The 21,482-nt window shown below is 44.7% G+C and overlaps 2 protein-coding genes across 2 annotated transcripts in view; both read left to right on the plus strand.

Moving 5' to 3' along the window:
- Positions 1 to 3,423, plus strand: part of PROM1 (prominin 1) — an 84,747-nt gene extending 81,324 nt beyond the window's left edge. The window contains exons 21-24 of the mRNA XM_028159602.2: positions 190 to 282; positions 2,004 to 2,119; positions 2,638 to 2,661; positions 3,077 to 3,423. Of these exons, the coding sequence (XP_028015403.2) occupies positions 190 to 282; positions 2,004 to 2,119; positions 2,638 to 2,661; positions 3,077 to 3,107 (264 nt within the window). The 3' untranslated portion in view covers positions 3,108 to 3,423. The remainder of the gene's footprint in view (positions 1 to 189; positions 283 to 2,003; positions 2,120 to 2,637; positions 2,662 to 3,076) is intronic.
- Positions 3,424 to 12,118: 8,695 nt separating this feature from the next.
- On the plus strand, positions 12,119 to 14,897 carry FGFBP1 (fibroblast growth factor binding protein 1). Its single transcript, XM_054724090.1, has 2 exons — positions 12,119 to 12,203; positions 13,790 to 14,897. Exon 2 carries the CDS (start codon positions 13,810 to 13,812, stop codon positions 14,539 to 14,541), a length of 732 nt encoding a protein of 243 aa, XP_054580065.1. The 5' UTR covers positions 12,119 to 12,203; positions 13,790 to 13,809; the 3' UTR covers positions 14,542 to 14,897.
- Positions 14,898 to 21,482: the final 6,585 nt, after the last annotated feature.

Raw genomic sequence — 21,482 nt, forward strand, 5'->3', positions numbered from 1 at the left:
TCAAGGTCTTGCTTTCTAACACATACTTTTATACATCTTAGAACTCACCCATAGAAACCAGCTCTCAGCTCTGAATCTCAGCGGACAAAGATCGTTCTTGTGAAAACAGGCAGGAGGAACACGGCATGCCTGGCTCTCATGAATCCACGGCTCTGGCTCAGAGTCTGCCTGTGTTTCTTTACCCCTCAGGTCACGAAGGAAGTCGCAGCCTGCAAACCTGTGGCCACTGCTTTAGATTCTGCAGTTGATGTCTTTCTGTGCAAGTTCATTACCAAACCCATGGTAAGAATTTCCTCTTTCAAAATAAGGACAGGCGACAACCTCATTACCTTTGATTCTCCTCCCCCCAAGATTGTGCTACACACTGTAACATAAAATAGTTTTCTGCTCAGATGTGTTACATTTAGAACTAAAATCTAAAATGGAAATGAATGTGCTCTGGTACCTAATTCACTAGAAAAGTCAAAGACTTAGCTGCGATTCTCCGTTCCTTACTAGAATTGTATTCATAGAAGGTAGGAGACCCTCGTGAAGAAAACTATTTGTCCAGAATAGTTGGAAAGGAATAGTCATTGGTGGCTTTTGGCGGTTGTTGTTTAATCCAAGCTGCCTTTGCCTCACAGTGGACTGGGGAGGACTGCTCTAGAGTTGCCTACAGGATTAACCTAAGGCACAGGACGAACATTTGAACCTCTCCTGGGACCTGGCAGGTTGTAGATTTACAAAGCAGGACACGTGTAAGACCCTGGCTGGGCACACACAGCATCATCTGGTGGGGCAGCTCATTTGGCTCTGATTGCTGAGCAAGTTTAAACAATGTTGAATGGCAGACTGTGGCTGACACCCTCTGGAAGGAAGAATCAGCGCTCAGCCCCAGCCGATGCTGCTGTGCAGGAGGAAGGGCTTGAGGTTATGAGACCTGACTTCAGACTTTTCAAGAAAAGACATAAATCTAGATTTCTCTATGAAATCTGACTTGGGAATATTGGCAACTATTTTACAAAATACTTTAACATTGCTTTTTAGATAAAACAGGACTGAATCCAGCCTACGAGCTACCTTAAAGATTGGCTCAATTAAACATGGGCCGTTTGTTACCCTGATGGAGTAGCTCAGTTAGAGCATTGTCCTGATACACCAAGGTTGTGGGTTCATTCCTCGATCAGGGCACATGCAAGAACCAACCAATATGTACGTGGATAGTCCTAGCCAGTTTGGCTCAGTGGACAGAGGATCAACCTATGAACCAAAGGGGATGTACCAGTCAAAGGCACGTACCTCAGTTGCAGGCTCCTCCCCAGCCCAGGCCAGGTTGAGGGGTGTACAGGAGGCAACCCATTAATGTTTTTTTCTCACATCAATATTTCTCTCTGTCTTTCCATGTCTCTTTCACTCTAAAAATCAATGGAAAAATATCTTTGGGTAAAGATTTTTTAAAAATGAAAAAATGTAGGTGGATAGGTGGAACAACAAATCAATGTTTCTCTCTCTCTCCCCCTCTTCCTCTCTCTCCCTTCCTCTTCCTCTCTAGAATCAATAAAAGTTAAAAAAGATAAATATGGACTGTTTGTTGAGAACCTAGTACACACTATGCATTTGCTTGTCTTCTTCACACAGTGATGTCATAGGGTGAGGATGCTGCTGTCCACGGTTCAGAGGCAGGACAAAGCCCGGAGGTTCTAGTCACTGTAACATCAGAACAACTCACCGAGGGGCCTGGAGCCCCTGCCAGTGGCTGTCCATGTCGCATCCGTGGCAGCACAGGGGGCTGGCTCACAGCTATTTTGCATGTCCTAGAAGCCAACCTGGCTCCCTCACTTACAATAATTTGTAGCGTGTTACCCAGTGGCTGGCTCCTATCAAGTTCACCAGTGGTTTCAATGAATGAAATTAGAGCTCTTTTCTAAAAACTGCAAAATAGAATTCTTTTTTGCCAAGTAACTGTTGTTTCCCATTTCCCATCTTCATGCATGTAATCCTCCCGGTTTTCTTCTTTTCCCTAGAATTTGTTTTGGTTTGGCATAGGAAAAGCTACCATACTGCTACTTCCGGCTATAATTATTGCTGTGAAGCTGGCCAAGTTCTATCGGAGGATGGACTCGGAGGATATCTACGAAGAGTAAGTAGGAGCAGGCGACTTGCAGAGGCCGGGGGTCACTGCCTCTGCTGCTGCCCATACAGAGCTTGCTAAAGACAAGCTCTGATGAGATGAAACTTGTTTCTTTTTCTTTTCTTTTCTTTTTTTAAAATTACTGGGTCATCTCTGTTCAGCTATTTTCTTTGTACCAACTTTCTCAGGCTTGATTTAACTATTTTCTCCTGCTTGCTTACTCTCCTCAGCTTCCTTAACCAGCCTTCTGATTTCTTGTTTGCAGTTCCGTCTCGGGGACTTGGCACTTGACTTTGTAGCTGTTTTCACTAGTTTGCATTTGGACCCTGTGGTCTGCCCTTCACTCTGAGTTCCGCGACCTTGTACACTTTATTTTCACATCACTCATCTCCTTCTCAACCTGAATTTCTCCTGAACTGGCTCTGTCAACATCGTATTAGACTAAAAATGTGGGGCGGGAGGTGCAGCTGTTGAGCTATGATAGTAATTTAAAAGAAATAATTGTATATTTTTTTTGTATTTTGTAGTGCTGAAAATATGCCCATGAAAAAGTAAGCCTTTTCTTTTTTAAACCATGTTCATAGAATGGGACTGGGGGCGGAGGGGGAGTGGGAGAGTGTCTTTATTATTATGTCGTGGACTTTTTAAGCTAAATTAATAATGTCTTAAAATTACATAACAACAATAGATATGTCCAGATAAAAATAAATGCTGATGGCTCTTAAAAATGAGGACTGGCATATGGATGCTGAAGAAATACTTGCTGAATTAATGAAAATTGTATGTTAAATGCATTAATACATAAAACGGTTGCTTTGCTATTTGGTTCTTAAAGGGAGCACCTTTGCCTTTGTAGATTTAACAAGTGGTCACATGACTGTTTACATATTGTCTCTGTAATCCATGATGTCACTACTTAGTCTTAGAGATAATGCGGTGTTTGGGGGATGTTTGTTTGTGTTACAGTATGCACAAGTCAGCCTCTGAGCCTCTCTGAGCAAAGCCGGTGAACAGGTCAACTGCACAGTTCTCGGTCTGCAGCGTCTCCAAGTATTGGAAGAGAAGCCGCCCCTTTAGGAGTTTACAGATTCGGTGGTAGCGTCTGGAGCATGCCCTCATGGGCCCAGGGGGCAAAGTGTGCCCCTGCTTTCCACCTTTCGAAGTGGGGCTCTCACCATCTGAGCCTTCCCTAAGAGTTTCAATGTGTAACACATTCATTCATTTTCAGTTTAGTCTTTGAAACCAGACAGGAATTTTGTCACATTTCATTGCACAGGAAGTTAGATTTGTAGTTGAAGGAAGTTCAGCAAATAGCAGATATGATTTGAACAATAAAAGAATGGTTTCCAAAATATGACTCCAATCTTCTTATTGAAAAATATCTTCTTGAAAAAAAATAGTTATTTAAGGCACTATTATTTTTTTAGGGTGGTTATAACAAAGTACACAAACTGAGTGGCTTAAAGCAACAGGAACGCATTCTCTCTTGATTGTGGAGATCTGAAGTCTGAGATCAACATGTGATCAGAGTTGGTTTCCCCTAGAGGGCCCGAGGGAATCCATGCCTGTCTCCGAGAGTCTGATGATCTAGGGCAGTCCATGGCGTTCCTTGGTTTGTGGACTTAGCAATCCGATTTCTGCTTCTGCCTTCACATTTGCTTCTTATGAAAGACCTCATGCCTTTCACCTGCCCCCTCATATAATCTTCACCACATCCCTATGAGGTCAGCAGTTGTATTCCTATTGATAAACAAGTGCCTAAAGCTGACAGAGGCGAGTGGTCCAACATCACACAACCCTTAAGTGTCCAGGCAGGAAGAGAATCCAAGTCCCCCATCTCATGGCTCTGGGTTCCTAGTACATGGACAGTAGAGGCTAGGGTGGGTTTGGCACAGACCATTTCCTAACGTTTCAATCTAAAACCACCATATGGGTGTCCAGTGTTTTCTGATGATGAAATTCAATGTGAATCAGCACTGTTCAAAGTGTGGCCTGAGGACACAAAGCATCTGGACCATGTGGGGAGCTCTAGAAATACTAATTCTTGGACTCCAACCCAGACACACTGAGGGTAAGGCCCAGGAATGTGTATTTTTTTAAATATGGTCTTAGGCGACCCACAGGTTGAGAACCACTAGCAGGGTCGCCTAAGACCATCAGAAAACACAGATATTTACATTACGATTCATAACAGTAGCAAAATTACAGTTATGAAGTAGCAACGAAAATAATGTTCTAGTTGGGGGTCGCCACAACATGAGGAACTGTGTTAAAGGGTCGCGGCATTAGAAAGGTTGAGAACCACTGCCCTAGGTCCAATCAGTGATTTTCACCACGTATCTGTTCTTCTAAATGAGCATTTATTGCATTGCTATCTCCCAGCTAGATCGCAAACACTTGTGCACAAAGCTCCTATCTTGATTTCCTTTGGTTCCCCACCAAGTGTTAGAGGAAAACTGGACCTCAGTTCAATGTGGCTCTCCCTTGAGAAGCAACATGAGCTCCCTTAGCCTCATCCCCTCTTGTAAATGGGGCAGGGATTGCCCCCACCTCATTGGATGGGTGTGATGATCAGAATGGTGCCTGGCACTGATAGGCTCAAAGTGGAGCCCATGTCACTCACCCATGATAGGCTTCCAATAAATAGCAGGTCAAGTTTCTTTGTGAGGCGGTGAACTCCTGGTCAGTAGGGCTTCAAGCAAAGGCTAGTCAGCTTATATGTGTGATGTCCAGAAGGGGGGTCTCCATTTGGTTCCAAAAGAAAAGGAAAGGGAAGAGGTAGAGTAGAAAGCATCTCTGTCTGCCACTTGGACAAGAATGGCACTGGCAGAATCTGTCTGAGGTAACTATTTTTGGAACTCTGGTATCTAGCAAAGGCTTGACAATTCCAGGGGAAGGCTTGCATGGTAAATGGTTAACTTTGCTCAATTTCAACCCTTAGCTCTGCAGCTCCTACCCGTCCCCGACCCCAGTCCATGTGTTCCCAGAGTATCTTGCACACAGACTTTGAGTGCCAGGATGGGTGGTGAGGACCCTGTCGCTCACCTATGAAAGATGTGTGTTCACATCACTGATTGCTGCTTCCCATCACAGAGGTGCATACACAGAAGTGGGCAGCCACTGTTGCAGCCCCTCTGAGAATCAGCTGCCGTAATGCTCACAGCTGCCATAATGCTCACATGTCTGGCTATATAGATAGTCCCCAACTCTGCCCACACGGTCTATAACAATCAGGCCAGCAACACTATCTATCCCAGTCACGCTTTCAAAGTCCTCTCCACCTCTTGCTTATGTCACCAGCTGAAAATGAGAGGGAATATGAAATGTCTGTTGAATGACATGTTTATTAGCCCTTTGCAGGGAATGGTGTGACATCATGTGGCTGTAATTGATCCTGACACCCAAAAATATGGCAGAGCTCAGTCTCAAGTGCTACTTTGCTGTGACCAAAATCTGTCACACCTGCTACCCAGGTAGTTTGTTACAAATTGTGGTCAGTTTATATACAGGGCTCAAAACACCTAGATGAGGCACATATTGTCTCCTGTCCCCAAATAGTCCAACTCAGTCAGGGCTTCCCTTTTTGGTCATGTGACTTTTCCTTTACTGTCTCAGGAATCAATATTTGAGCCTCAGTCCTTAGTACCCTCAAGAATTGACTTGGGTGGCTGACCCCAGATCTGCTCAGGACTCAAAACCCCTGCTTTTATATGAGTCAGAATCTGCTCCTAAGCTGCTGTCCCCTGCTCTCCGGAGTCTATTAGCAGATATCATCAGTGTAGTCACCACCTGGAAAGAAGGCTCGTGCCACTACTTTGCCATCCACTGGTGGCAAATGGGAGAATTCAGGACAGTGTTTGCAGGTCCAGGTGATCTTCGAGGCAAACTGATCTTTGATACTTTGTGCCAAAGAGATTGAGAAAAAACTATTAGTCATGCCCAGGACAGAAAACTGCCAAAATGTGTAAACAATTTAGCTACAGTCACAAAGTCTGGCGAGACTGGGGTTATAGAGTCAACAACTGAATTTTGTTGGTGATATTCCACTATGGAAACACCCATTTGGGGCTTTAGGTGAAGTAGAAACAACTTTCCAGTATATTCAACCCCTAAGTTGGGGCTTTATTGTTATAGCAACTGGCATCACCCAGCTAATACAATTCCACTACTTTAGAGGCTGTAAGACCTAGTCAATGACACATATCCTGTCTGAACTCATGTAGGCACTCAGTCAATAATTGTCAAATTAATTGAATTTATACATTTAAATAGATTGCATTGAACTATAACATCATTCCTAATAAATTTCTTCCTCTCACACTCAAAGACCTAAAGATTATTTCAACGTTGGGCCAATTTGGGCACTGGGGCAATTACTGACTTTTTCAACAACCATCCCACTCCCTGCAGGAAGGATTTAAGAAATGCCTGCGATGCATATAAGCATAACCAACGGATGCAAAACTCTGGGGGGTGAGGGCATATATGGGAGTGGGGTGGTGGGTGGCAATGGTAAGATATGTACGCATATATTACCTTAATAAAAAAATTGAAAATAAAATAAAATAACAATGGAATACTAAAAAAAAAAGAAAAGAAAAGAAATGCCTGCGAGATGCATCTGGCTCAGTTAGATGACCCCACCTTAAGCACCGTAGCCTTTCCTCCCACATAGTCATTACCTCTATATTGTCATGGTTGACATCCTTGTCTCTCTCCCTGTTGTCTGCCTTCTCTTTGAGGGCAAGGATCATGTCTCCTTGACTGCATTCTAGTCCATTACAGAAAGACCCTGGGACACGCTCATTGCTTCATGAGTGCTTTTTAAATGAATAGAATAATGAATGAATGACAGCAGAATGAGAGAGTGCATGCAGAATGAATGAGTCTGGTTAGAGGCCACCCCAGTTCCTCTGGTAGTCTCCTGCCTCCCTTTCTTCCCTAAACAGCCCACAGCATGTGCTAGTCCTTTCCTCTCTGGGCCTGGTGCCATTCTCCCTGGATTCCCTCCCAGGCCTTTGTAGAGCTTGTTTCTGGTGCCTTTCATCTACTCATCTTCACCTCTTCATATGAGGTGAAGTTGCAAGTCACAAATTGACATGCGTGGTGGCTCACAACATTGACAGAGAAAGGACAGATTGTCTCTACTTTTCCAGCTTTCTAGGGTAGCAACCAGCACTTTTGATAAAGTACGTAAGTTAGAGACTGAAAATTCCAAAGGGACACTCTTCAATATTTTCTTCTGCTTCAAATAGGTGGTGTGCGTGCACAAGTGTGATGTACCTGCACAAGAGTACAAGAGTGTATGTATGTAAGTGCATGTGTGTGTGTATGTGTGTGTGTGTGTGTGTGTGTGTGTGTGTGTGTGTGTGTCTAGAGGGGCACAGCCATCTGTGTGCTTCAGAATTTTATCCAAAAGGAGCAGATAGCTTTAAATCTTGTCTGACCTGTTTCAAAATGATTTCCTTTTTAAAAAAGGTATGAAAAACCTGAAGATGATAAATAAACTTATCTTGTATGATTCCAACCATATGTCGTTCTGGAAGAGGCACAGCTATGGAGACAGGAAAAAGGTCAGTGATTACCAAGGGTTAGGAAGAGGGGGGCATGCATAGGTGGAGCACATATGATTTTAGGACAGTGAAAATACTCTCTATGATATGATGATGATGAGTATATGTCTTGTACATTTGTGAAAATCCACAGATTGAACAACACCAAGAGTGAACTGTTAGAAGAAGCATGGACTTTATATAATTGTGCTATGTCAGGAAGGCTCACCCCCTGCTACAACTGTACCACTCTGGTGGATGATGCAGAAAGCAGTGTCAATGAGCAACAGGGTATGGGGGCGAGTATACTTCCTGTACTTTCTGCTCAATTGTGCTGGAAACCAAGAACCATTCTTAAAAATAAAGTCTAAAAACATTTTTTAAAAGAACATTAGATAAAAAGCAAGGAAGTCTAAATAAAATATGGACTTCAGTAATACTTATCAACATTGCTGCAATCCTACCTAATAAAAGAGTAATGTGCAAATTGACCATACCTTCGCTACACCCATAAGCCATGCCCACCAGCCAATCAGGAGCAAATATGCAAATAAGTCCAACCAAGATGGCTTCAGCCACAGAGAGCAGGAGGGAGGCTTGGGTTTCCCCAGCAACAGAGGAAGACAAGCTTCACGCCTGCCCTTGCAGGTCTATGCCTCCACTCAAGGATACAAAGTTTCAATTATAGAAGGTAAACAAATCCAAACAGAAATGGTGGCAGCCACTGAGCTGGAAATAGCAGGAGGCAAGGGTTGCCCCCGGCAATGGAGGAAGCTAAGCTTCTGCAGCCCTGGCCAACCCAGGCCTCCACTTAAGGCTACAAAGTTTCAATTATATTAGATACATAAGTCCCAACAGAAATGGCTGCATCCATGGAGTGAGCAGAAGGCTTGGCTCCACTCCAGGCTACAAAGTTTCAATTGTAGAAGGTAAATAAATCCCAGATACCAGGGCCTCTGCTTGGGTCACCAGGGGGCGTGGCCAGCCTGCAAACCACCACAGGCCCCTCGCCCAAGCTGCCCCCCGCCCCAAGGGAACCCCCACCCTGATCCAGGACACCCTTCAGGGAAAACCAGCTGGCCCTCACCCATGCACCAGGGCTCTATCCTATCTAATAAAAGAGTAATATGCAGATTGACCATCACTCTAACACACAAGATGGCTGCCCCCATGTGGTCAAAGATCCTGACCCCATGAGGACACAAGATGGCCAGCATGGGAGGGCAGTTGGAGGTGACCAGGCCTGAAGGGGAGGGCAGTTAGGGGTGACCAGGCCTGAAGGGGAGGGCAGTTAGGGGTGACCAGGCCTGAAGGGGAGGGCAGTTAGGGGCCAATAGGCTGGCAGGGGAGCAGTTAGGCATCAATCAGGCTGGCAGGGTAGTGGTTAGGGGGTGATTAGGCTGGCAGGTGGAAGCGGTTAGGGGCAATCAGGAAGGCAGGCGGGCGAGCAGTTGAGAAAGCGATGCCTAAACAGGCAGTTGGACATCCCTCGAGGGGTCCCAGATTGGAGAGGGTGTAGGATGGGCTGAGGGAAACCCCCCCCTCGTGCACAAATTTCGTGCACCGGGCCTCTAGTAGTTTTATAAATATTATATTATAATGTGAGAGGTTATCCCCAGGAAATCCTGGGTGAGATGTGGACACAGCGGAACTATCTTGCAAATATTTTGTAAAACTAATATATATATATAAAATGAATGAGAGGATGAGAAAGGAGAGAGAGGGAAGAAGAAAGAAGAGTTTATAATTTATCCAAGAATGACCCTTACTTTCTTTTTAATACAAATATTAGAAGGCCTTAATTTAATTCTTCTTGAATTGTGTGTCAGGCATGTTCTTGGGTGACCTGAGCCTCAGCTCCACATCTGTACCACAAGGATCCAGGCTGGACTTTCCTTCAAGGATTCTTGTGAAAAAAGTGAGGCACCTTTATGTAATCCATTCTCCATGAGTCAGTGATGCCCTGGATCATGGGGGTATAGGGACGTTGTGGGAACCTGCTGTGAACAGTCATGCTGGGGCTCCAACCCTCTCCAGTTTCCCCAGTGTCCTGTAGTAAAAGTATAGAATTTTCTCAGTGTACCCAGATGTGAAATAGTATGGGGAAAACACATTAGCACAATGTCAGTGTGCTGTAAGCACTTACTGGGAGTGACAGTCTATTTCTCTCCATGAACATCCATGAAAAGGTGGAGGCATGGGCAAGATCAGGGACCAATGACACCAACAGAAAGAATATCTGTATATGAAGTCACTATTTGAGCTGGATCCTGAAGGATGAGCCAATGTGAGCCTAGCAAAGTAAGACTGGAAGAGCATTCCAAGTATGGGGAACAGAAGGAGCAAAGGCAGGAAGTGGGCAAGTGAACTGAGTATTCAGAAAGTGGTGGATGAGTATCCTAGTATGGCCAGATTGTTGTTGTTGTTGTTGTTGTTGTTGTTGTTGTTGTGTGTAAATGAGTTTGGAATGACAGGCTGAGCCAACAGGGAAAGGTCTACATAGCTTGGCCTAATACTGTGCCCCTCTTGCTTGAAGTAGAAAGATAAAGGCAGAAGTTGGGATGGGATCACAAGAAGCCATGGGAAGCCAGAGGGGGAAGTCCCATGTTCCCTGCCAAAGCTTAGAGAAGCATTCTCAGAAAAGATCCTGGAGTTCAAGTGTTTCCTTTAAATACGCTTTGTGTTCTGACTTACAATCTTCCTCCAGAAAAAAAAGCTGGCTGCGTCCTGAGGATCAAGATGAATTCCTCATTATTTCAGAGGACACCTTGATCTATATCTCGCTGTGGAACAAAGCTGCTTTATCTTGTCTATGTCCAAATGATTTCCTAAAACACCACACTGTGAGTGCCTATTTGGGGAGGGTGTGTTCTATAAGATGGTGGTCGGAACAATGGGGATGGATCTCTCCATGAGCTGATTTTATAAGAGGCTTAGAACTTGGGGAAATGGCCACCTCTGATGGCATTTATGAAAAGGCCCTTTGAACCTCTGAGTAAACCAGTCGACATCCACAGCTTGAGTGGAATCCAACCACAATTAGGACTTTTGATGCCTCTATTATGGGCCAGGCCAGCACTTATAGAAAATTTCAATTAGATGGCAGCTCAATTTCATATACTCACATCTGGATGTTGGGGCATTTCTTAAAAGTTCAAGAACTCTCCATTTGTTTCAAAAAATGTATATACAAAAAAAAATATGACTTCTGAAAATACCAACCCCAAGACCACATGTTCTCAGCCAACTGGAGCTAAGTGCTGATCTTACCACCAGGACCTACCCGGATTGCCGCAGTCCCCCCTGCTCTTTAGTGTCTCAGTCCCAAAGGCAGGTCGGTTGCCATTTATTACCATTTGTGTACTATTGTTCTTCATATGGCTGAGTTAAGAAGAGAAGTACAACTTCTTGTGCCCAGATATGAAAAGGGAGGTGGCAAAATATAATGAGGTCCACATCTTCTTTTGGGAAGTGAGTCTCCTCCATGTTTAACATCAAAACAAAATATGTGTTTTTAAAGAATACAGATGGAGTCCCCATTATGAACCAAATCGTCCTCCTTTACATTATGCCCATAAATAATTTAGTAGGAAAACCTAAGGGAGGTACTGTGATTGTCCTCAATCTGTAGATGCACACACAGAGGTTAGGAAAGGTTATGTGACAGCTGTGACAGGGGTTAAGTGAAAGTTCTGTCATTCCGGTACGAGGCTGCCTATCAAAGGTTGACCAGAATGAGGTTCCCATGCATGACCCGAAGTTGAATATTTTCAGCAGAAATCCCAAGATCAGGAACTTGCTCCCTACCAGCCATTCGGAGCCCCTGCATTCCTCTGCCCAACAGTCACTTCAGGTGCCTCAGTGAAAACAGGGACTCAGACACTGAGATGTGTTCTCTAGATCATCCACTCATAAACCCAACATTTTCTGAGAATGGCAGGTAGGAAAAGATCAGACAATGGATGCAGGGAGTCCCAGATTTAACTTTGGGCTCCTCATCCTCCTGGCTGTGTGACCTTGGACAAACCCTGAATATCGCCATGCTTCAGTTTTCCATCAGTAAAATGGGGTGAATCACAGCTTCCCATATCATAGAATGGATGTGATGAGAACGAATGGAGATATTTCGGTAAAATGGACCTAGCACAGTGCTTGGCAGCTATGATTATTTTTGTTGTTTATAACTTTCCCCAGAGATATTGCTGCATCAAAGAGTCCCATCAAAGAGGGTCTTTGCGAGGCTGAGCTGTCCTCCCAAACTGGCTGCTGGGGAAAGAGGAAGGGCTTGGAGTGCGCAGTCTAATGCCCTGTGCGTAACCCTCCACCCACTTTACACCAACCACTTTCCCTGCAGGCGCTGGCTCCCTCCAAGGGGGTGTGGCTGGGAGGAGTGTAAAGAGAGCTGCACAGGTGTATGCCCTGTCTGCCTGGGCTCCTATAAAAAGGGCCTCCCCTGCCTTGCACTGCAGACGAGACAGCTGTAAGCCTGCAAGCTTGCTCTGGCACCCGGGATTGCACTGCACCTGCATACTCAGACAAAGGTAAGAACCTGGATCTTTAAGAGTATGATTGCCTGCCCCACTTCCAGCTTCCCCAAGGACTTCATGTTTCTGGGGTCTGGATCCCAGCAGGGGTCTCAATGCTGTGAGGAATGAGGGGGTCTTTGTCTGGTATACCTAACCTCACACCCCACCTTTCTTTGGGACCCCACATGCCTATGACTGTCTTCCCCTTTCTCAATCCTAATAGCAGGTCAAAATGCCTAGTCTGGAAATGAGATCAGGGCCATTTCCTAGGCCAGCCTTTTTGTTTGTTTGTTTGTTTGTTTGTTTGTTTAAATAAAATTCAGTATTTTCTTTTAAAATGGAGCACTGATAATATGAATCATCTTGTCATCGTGAATTAAGCCAAACCAAACCCTGAGCTGTTCATGATTGCTCTTTTATTTCTTGCCAATATTTTTGAAAGGCAGAGTAAGGTGAAGGTGAGGAGGGTGGTATAAAGGACCAGAGATATAAGTTCTGGCTGCCTGTCCCAGCTTTGTCACTTGCCCTTCATGGGATCTTAAACAATTTATTTGTTGTTCTGAGCCTTAGCTGTCACATCTGTTAACTGGAGAGATTTATTACCTGCCAGGGAGCACTCTTGTGTGGATCAACAAGGTAGTCAGGCACTGGTCAAGTGCACAGAAATGCTATTTTTCTTCTCCTTTCCAGAGTAGTTTTGTTGTCTACCTGACAGAATCCATGTAGGTTGGCGTAGCATTTAAGGTCATCCTATTAATTCAATTATTTTTTTAAAGAATTGATTAAGGGCATTCTATATGCCCAGTTTAAATGCTCTGGTGGAAATTCACTCCTATCTACCTAGGTTCACTTTGCCCAGTCAAGTTGAATGATCTCCCCTTCTTTATGCATTTTCTTGGGTTCTTATTTCATCCCAATTGCCCCTCCTCACAAACCCACCCATCCCAGAGTGTGCAAATCTCATGCATGTTTAACCTTGGGTCAAACATCACTTTGCATGTCACTTCCCATGTCCTTTCTCATAGTATGGTCATCTGAGCCCATGTAGAACTGTGATATAGAAACCCAGCACATCAGAGCTGGAGGAGTGGGCAGATATCTCATGCAACACATTGATTTCCAGATAAAATAACTGAGACCCAGAGAGGGAGGGTGATTTGTCCAAGATCAAGCGGGGACACAATTTAGACAGACTTCTGGTCAATACTATTGAGAATCCCCAAAGAGTTGCCTCTAAGTTTTTAAGATGTGAAATTTTCTTATTTACCTTGGTATATTCAACATCTAGTCTAGTATGTGGCATACAACAGGTCCTCCATAAATTCCTGTTGAATGAGTGAATAAAAGCATGAGTGAAAGAGCAAATGAAGGCATAAATGAGTGAATGAATGGGGCTCAGAGAGTGGGGAAGGATGGAATGAAGGGTAGGAAATTTTCACATTCAAGACTCCAGTCAAGCAGAAATGTGAATAGACAGACTGCTTCTCTTGTAATTCCAGAATCAGAAGGATTCTTGAACTTACTCCTAGGCAGGCAGGCATGTGCCAGGGTGGGAGGCGGGGGGGCTGCCCAGCATTGACTCACCTGCTTTTGTCAAACAGGTTTCCACCAAACTAAAGACATGAGGATCCACAGCCTCACCTTGCTGTCCTTCCTCCTTCTGGCCGCTCAGGTGTTCTCGGTGGAGGGCAAAAAGGAAGTAAAGAATAGAGGTGGCAGCAAAGCCACCACGGATAAAACACAGATGCTGGGCAAGCCCTCGAATGAGCAGAAAAGCCAGCCACCCACGCACCTGGCCAAAGGCAAGTTTGTCACCCAAGACCAGGCCGACTGCAGATGGGTGGTGACTGAGAAAGAGGAGGGCATTGTCCTGAAGGTCGATTGCACCCGACAGGATAACAAGTTTTCCTGTTCCTTTACGGGCAATCCAACCTCATGCCTAGAGTCAACCAAAAAGGGTGTCTATTGGAAACAAATTGGCCGGAGCCTGCGCACTCAGAAAGTCATCTGTGGGGACTCCAAGAGCATCCTGAAGACCAGGGTGTGCAGAAAGAAGTTCCCAGAATCCAATCTCAAGTTGGTGAGCTCTACTCTAATTGGAAAGAAACCCAGCCAGGAGACAATGGAGCCCTCTCCCAGGGAGCAGAGCATGACCAATGAGGCCTCCCTCATGGAGCCTAACAAGGTCAAAGAGAACACCCTCGCTGGCCCAGCAGAGTCCTCCATCAATCCCGAGTGTCTGGAGGACCCAGACATGATGAACAAGAATAAGGCAGCCCTGGAATACTGTGGGGAGTCCTGGAGCTCTTTCTGCAAATTCTTCTTCACCATGGTGCAGAGTGAATCATGCTAAGGAGGTCAAAAGAGAACAGACCTCCATTAGGTACATGTCCAAGCCTTCAGGATGCTGTAAAGCTCTCCAAGTTCCCAGTAAAACGAACATTTCTATGAGCGCGCAGGGAATTATTTAAACAGAATTTGTAATTTTTTGTTTTTGAGTTTTGGAATTTGCTTTATATTCATTTCCTTAGGTGTGATTTTCAGAGGTTGTTGACTGCAATGTTTCCATGGCCCACAAAGCTGTGTGCATCTGAGCAGTAACAACCACTCTTGGAGCTGAATGAGCCAGAGGGGATGATTTTAGTGCAATGCAGTTCTGCTTCATTAACAAAATCAATAAAGCTCTGTGCATTTTTCAAAAATGTTCAACCATTGTTTGTGTCTCTGCGTCTAGTTCCAATAAACTCATAAGCAGGCCTCCATGTGTCAATGCAAAAAAAATATCTAAGGAACAATTTCCTGTTCCCCATTCATCCCAAGTCATCCCATAAGATGACCCACTCCAAACTCCTATCTTTACACGTTCATGCCTTGCTCTGTGGTATTTGATGCTCACTGTACTGATTTCAAGTGGGACACCTTGGGCATGAGGTGAGACACCTGTCAGGGTCTCACAGATAGTAGGTAGGATTAGAACCTAAGGGGTCTCCAAGCCAAGTCCACGTGCTGGATAAACACCCTCGACTGGAAAAGTCAGAGCTGCACATTGCCAGCCACCATATGCAGGACCCCTGATCTTGAGTAGCTCATTTCTAGCCTGAGGGAGAGAGGTCTGCATAAGAACAGTGCCCTGTGATAAAGGTTCCAATGGAAAGGATGAAAAGGAAAAAAGCAGAGAGAAGAGGAAGAAACTGCTGGAAGAACTCAGCTTGAGCTTCACAAAGGGGATGATACTGGAGCTGGAATTTGGAGGGAGTATCTTTAGGTAGGAAACAGGGCAGAATGGAGGCACTATAGGATGATAACAGCATGTATAAAAGCAAAGATAGGAGAAAATCATAGAGGATGGGAGAGGCTACATGGCTGGAATATAGTGGGGCTCAGGGATGACACTGCTGTTAATCATTTACATGTTAGTATGAAGAATCTTAAAAGTTTTTTTACTGCAATAGCTGGGAATAGAGAATAAACTATCCCTAATGCCTTGTCACAATTCCACAAAGAACAAAAAGTGAGGAGTCGAAGTTGGTAAAAACACTGTTCTTTAGAGCTTCTTTAGGATTGGTGGCAAGGAGGAATGGTCAGTGGAGTGGAAGAATGTCATTTTACCAGGACCTACCCTGAGCATTGTCAGTGGCCAGTCCAGAGTTGACAGCCTCAGAGTCCGTTTGATTATCATCATCAACATCATCAACTCGACACTTATCTCTCACTTTCTATATCCAGGCACCATACTAACTTTTCCCCATGGAGTATACATGCATTTATTCATTTACTCACTCAATTAACACATAATTTATTAAGCACAGACTATCAGACTCTTGTAGGAGCTCAGGATACAGTGATCTACAAGAGATGAATGCTCTGCCCCCATGGGGCTACCAGTGGGGAAACTAATGGTAAACTCACAAATGCACAAGCATCAAAGAGGAAAAGTAAAGAAGGAGGAGGGGGTAGAAGTGATGGAAGACAACCTGTCTTAGATGAGATGGTTAGGGGAGGTCTATCTTTGGAGGTAACTTTTGAGTCTAGATCTAAATTAAGTGAGGCGTTAAATCAGGTGACGCTTTTGGGTAAGGATGTTCTAAATAGTGGGGACAGTCAGTACACATGCCCTGACATTAATTAATAAGCTATGAGCTCCTACTGTGTGCCAGGCATTGTTCTAGAGGAAGGAAATAATAGCAAACTAAAAAGAAAATTATCCCTCTTTTTATGGTGTTTATATTCCAACTAGAGGCCTGGTGCATGAAATTTGTGCACAGGAGGGGCGGGGGGAGGGAGGGAGTGTCCCTAAGCCCAGCCTGCACCCTCTTACAATCCAGGACTGCTGGCTCACAACCACTCACCTGCCTGCCTGCCTGATTGCCCCTAACTGCTTCTGCCTGCCAGCCTGATCACCCTCTAACCACTCCCCTGCCAGTCTGATTGACACCTAACTGCTCCCCTGCTGGCCTGATTGCCCCTAACTGCCATCCCCTGACAGCCTTGTCACCCCTAACTGCCCTCCCCTGCTGGCCTAGTAGCCCCTAACTGTCCTCCCTGCAGGCTTGGTCACTGCCAACTGCCCTCCCCTGCAGGCCTGGTCACCCCTAACTGTCCTCCCCTGCTGGCCTGGTCACCCCTAACTGTCCACCCTGCAGGCTTGGTCACTGTCAACTGCCTTCCTCTGCCAGCCTGTTCCCCCCCAACTGCCTTCCCCTACAGGCCTGGTTGCCCCCAACTGCCCTCCTCTGCCAGCCCGGTCACCTCTAACTGCCCTCCCTTGCCAGCCTGGTTGCCCCTAACTGCCCTCCCCTGCCAGCCTCGTCAACCCCAACTACCCTCCCCTGCAGGCCTGGTCCCCCCCAACTGCCCTTCCCTGCAGGCCTGGTTGCCCTCAACTGCCCTCCTCTGCCAGCCTGATCACCCCCAGTTACCCTCACCTTTAGGCCTGGTCCCGCCCAACTGCCCTCCCCTGCTGGCCTAATCACCCACAACTGCCCTCCCCTGCTGGACATCTTGTGGCAGTCATCTTGTGTCCACATGGGCGTGGCCATCTTTGGCCAGATGGGGGCAGCCATCTTGTGTGTTGGAGTGATGGTCAATTTGCATATTACCTCTTTATTATATAGGATAGTTGGGTCATGCTTGACATGTTCAGAAATATCAAACATTACAGACTCACTCTAGGACACAACTGACATATAAACCTTATCCCCACACCCAAGAGTATGGACCCAACATCAGAGGTCCTCTTCGTGGTCCTCCTGGCCACACAACAGGAGCATTTCCCTTAAAGTCTACACAGATTGTCAGCCCTTTGCCCCCCTGCCACTCATACATATCAATTCTACATAGTCTTGAAATAGGAAAACATTTCCAGGGGTCATTAAACAATAACACTGCTCTGGTCTGGATGATATAAACATTGGACAACAGACCAGACCAAACAGAAAGCCCTCTTAAGGTCCTTCCAGCCCATAAAGCTAATGGTTCTTCTAAGTCACTCATGGCTCTGGCCGATGGCAGAACTGGGAGGAGCCTTGTTTCCAGCATAGTGGAGTCGGCAGGATCTGGGTTACAGGTTTCTCTCTGATGCTTCTGAACCAAGATCCCTGGGTCAATTACTTAAATCTTTTGAGCTCCATTGAGCTCATCTTAACAATGGGGATAATGAAACCATCTTTAAAGGTTGTTGTAAGACACATATTGGTCAATACATCTTGAGCACCTAGAGCCACACCTAGTGCTCACATAGTAGGTTTTCAACACAAATGATAGTCTGAAGTCCAGAGCGCAAGACTGGTTTTGGAGGGAGACCAAAAAATTATGTAAACTTTAAAAGTGTGAGGTTTTTTTCTCTAATACAAAAAGCAACAAGGAACAGCCATTATTGATCACCTATTATGTGCCAGAGGCTTTGCCCGTTTTCTTATTTAATCCCTCGACAATTCTGTCTATAGATATTATCATCCTCATTTTCTAGATAAGAAAACTGAAGCTCAGAGAAGCTGAGCAACTTGCCGGGGTCACAGAGCCTATAAGAGGCACAGCCTGTACCTGGGAAACCTAGGTCTGTAGATCTCCAAGCCCATTATGCCTACACAACTCACATCTTCTTCCCTTGATGAGAGAAGAGTGGCATGTGTGGTCTTCAGGCAGGAACCCAGCCATTAAGTAAACAGGGTGCTTCAGTACCTTTTATGTTCTTTTTAAAAAATATATTTTTATTGATTTCAGAGAGGAGTTTTGAGAGGGACGGAGAGATAGAAACATCAATGCTGAGAGAGAGTCATTGATTGGCTGCCTTCTGTATACCCCCTACTCAGGATTGAGCCCAAAACCCAGTTGATGAAGCTCCTTAGGGATTTTAGCCCGTGGGTCAATTGGTTATTTATCTTTATTATTAAGCAATGTGGCCAAAAATGAATCAACAGCTGGGACTCGCAGATGTGGAGAAGAGAGCAACATAAATTAACGTAGGATCATCCCACTGTTGGAAAATTAGATTGTTAAGTGTTTTTTATTATAAACAATGCTGTTAAGAACCATCCTTAAAGATAAATCTTTTCTAACATTGGGATTTTTTTCTTTAGGGAAAATTCCTAGAAAGAAGACTGCAAGGCCCAACACTGTGCTTCTGAAAGAAGCTTTTTATTATTTTAAAACTCAAACATTTGTAAGTAAAGAGATGAGTAGTAAATGTCTAAGTATCCTTCACTCAGTTTAAACAACTACCCACTCATGGCCAATCTCACTTCACCTAGAAAGGTCCCAATTATCCTCTCCCCTGGATTGTTTTGAAACAAATCTCAGACACACATCATTTCATTTGTAAATATTTCAACTTGTACCTCTAAGAGATAGGGCAAGAGCATGCACGTTTTTAAAGCTCTTGACACATATTGCCAAACTGCCTGCCAAAAAAAATGTTACAAAACTTATATTCCTGCCAACAGTATAAGAATGTGGCCCTGTCTCCTCATTTTTATCAACCTCAGTGCTACCAGTTCAGGTGGTGGGGGTGGGGGTGGGAATTAAATACACAAAGTTCAATAGTGGTGATTGTAGATAGGGAACCAGTTACAATAATATTGGAAAAGCTAAAAGGGTCCAGTGAGGCAGCCCCAAGCCAGGGGCTTCCTACTCACAGCCCTGGGCTCAAAAGACAAAGGAAACAGGTGTGTGACTGATCCCAGGGCCAGGCACCCAGCTGGAGCCAGGACACTGGAGGGAGGAACCGTCTGGGGGAACAAGAGTCACAGAGGCTAGAAATGTCACCAGACACAGAATGTCCTGGCTTCCTCCCTCCCACTGTTCTGCGGGCTAATCCTAACCTGAAGCCAATGACCTAGGGCAGTGGTCGGCAAACCGCGGCTCACAAGCCACATGCAGCTCTTTGGCCCCTTGAGTGTGGCTCTTCCGCAAAATACCACGGCCTGGGCGAGTCTATTTTGAAGAAGTGGCATTAGAAGAAGTTTAAGTTTAAAAAATTTGGCTCTCAAAGAAATTTCAATCGTTGTACTGTTGACATTTGGCTCTGTTGACGAATGAGTTTGCCGACCACTGACCTAGGGAGTCTGGGAAATGAGTTTACATCAGCACCCCCACCGCCACCCAACACACGCAATGGCAATGCAGAAGAGATGGGGCATGATCTGAGGGCCAGCAGCCACTGGAAGCACTCTGAGCATCACCATTTTGTTCAGCTTTGTTCATTGATAGGAGCTATTTAGAGCCCCCAAATGTCTGCAAGTCATGAGCTAAGGCATGAGATTGACACATATAAAGTGTCAACTACAGAGCGAGAAGAACGCGTTTGTTGAAGAGAATGTAAATTAGTGCGACCCATTTTGAGGGGAAACTTGTCAATACTTCTCAGAATTTACAATCTCAAGCCCTTCAGCCTATTCATTCCCCTTGTAGAGATTTATGGACATATACTCGCACATAACAAAGATGTATGCTGAGGATACTCAATATGGTATTATTTATAGCAGCAAAACACTGGAAACAACAGGCATATACATAAGGACTGGTTGTAACCATGAAGGGGTTAGTTGGAATGATTCTAAGAAATGCAGTTAAAGAAATGTGTTTTTAAAAAGTGTGCATAGCATGCTTCCATATGATTATACATTAATATATGCATAAAATATGTCTCAAATTGTATAGAATTGTTTTTCAAATCACTGGCAGTAGCTATTGCCTTTGGGGAGAGAAAACAGAAGATTGAATGAGATAGGAGAGAGACCTATGTACCCTTTGTACATTTAATATTTGTTCTCTATGCTTTGTGTTAGGGTGAACCATATAAAATTGTCAACTTGGTATCATTTTGATCCATAAAAAGGTAATTTCATATGTTCTCAAATTAACATTGCTTTTTTCTTAATTTATTTTTTATTGTTGACAGTATTATGGATGTCCTCCATCCCCCCACTATGCCCCTCTCCCCACCAAGCCCCTGCCCCACCTAACATTTCTTTATCAATGAAAGAAGTAACTAATTTTTAAAAGACCAGCCAGGGATCTATTCCATTGGGATGTGAATTTGGAGTTGGCATTTTCAGTAAAGTAAGAAGGTGACCCATGATATGTCCTCCACTGAGTGTCAGGGTGATTTCATGTCTTCTTGGAATTAAATGAGAAAAGCCAGAGTGGTGTCTCATGAACTTGAATCTAGCAGGAGAGTTGACTAGAACGGCTCCTTGATTCTCAAGACAATATTGACTTTTTAAGAGGCTTCAAATGAAGACAAGTTGGGAGGCAGCTTGGGGCTATGCACACGTCTCTGTCAGCTCTGAATGCTGCCTGAGGCATAAGGCAAACCAAACTAGGAAGCAAATTATCCCCTTGCCAAGGGTTGAGGAGTCATGTAACTACCTGTTCCCAGAGCCTCAGTACAGATTTCCTCACTTTGAAAGAGAAAAAGCCCCTTAAGCAAATCTGACAGCTTCTATGAAAAACATCCCAAAGCCCTTCACATTCAGAGCCTGACAGGGACTGGAAGTCCTTGGACAGATGACTGGGTTTGTTCTTGGGAGCATACATCTCTTCAGTTGACTGATGCTGCAATTCTACAAAGTAGGGACGTCTGTGTTTCAAAAAAGGAAACTGAGGCAGAATCAGGGTTTAAAACCAAGCCATGGGTGAATAATCATAACACCCTTTCTTCAGAACGTGTTCCGAAGTAAATGAGATAATGCATATGAATTACCTGGTGACAATCCATGCAAGGTGCTGAGTCAGATGTACCTGCAAGAATGATGGTGCTTCTCATACATACACAGAAAATAATGATGCAACAAT

This window comes from Eptesicus fuscus, chromosome 2 (genome assembly GCF_027574615.1).
Source record: "Eptesicus fuscus isolate TK198812 chromosome 2, DD_ASM_mEF_20220401, whole genome shotgun sequence".
NCBI lineage: Eukaryota > Metazoa > Chordata > Mammalia > Chiroptera > Vespertilionidae > Eptesicus > Eptesicus fuscus.

Excerpts from the sequence above, each read along its gene's own strand:
- FGFBP1 (XM_054724090.1), top strand. The coding sequence starts at position 13,810 with ATGAGGATCCACAGCCTCACCTTGCTGTCCTTCCTCCTTCTGGCCGCT.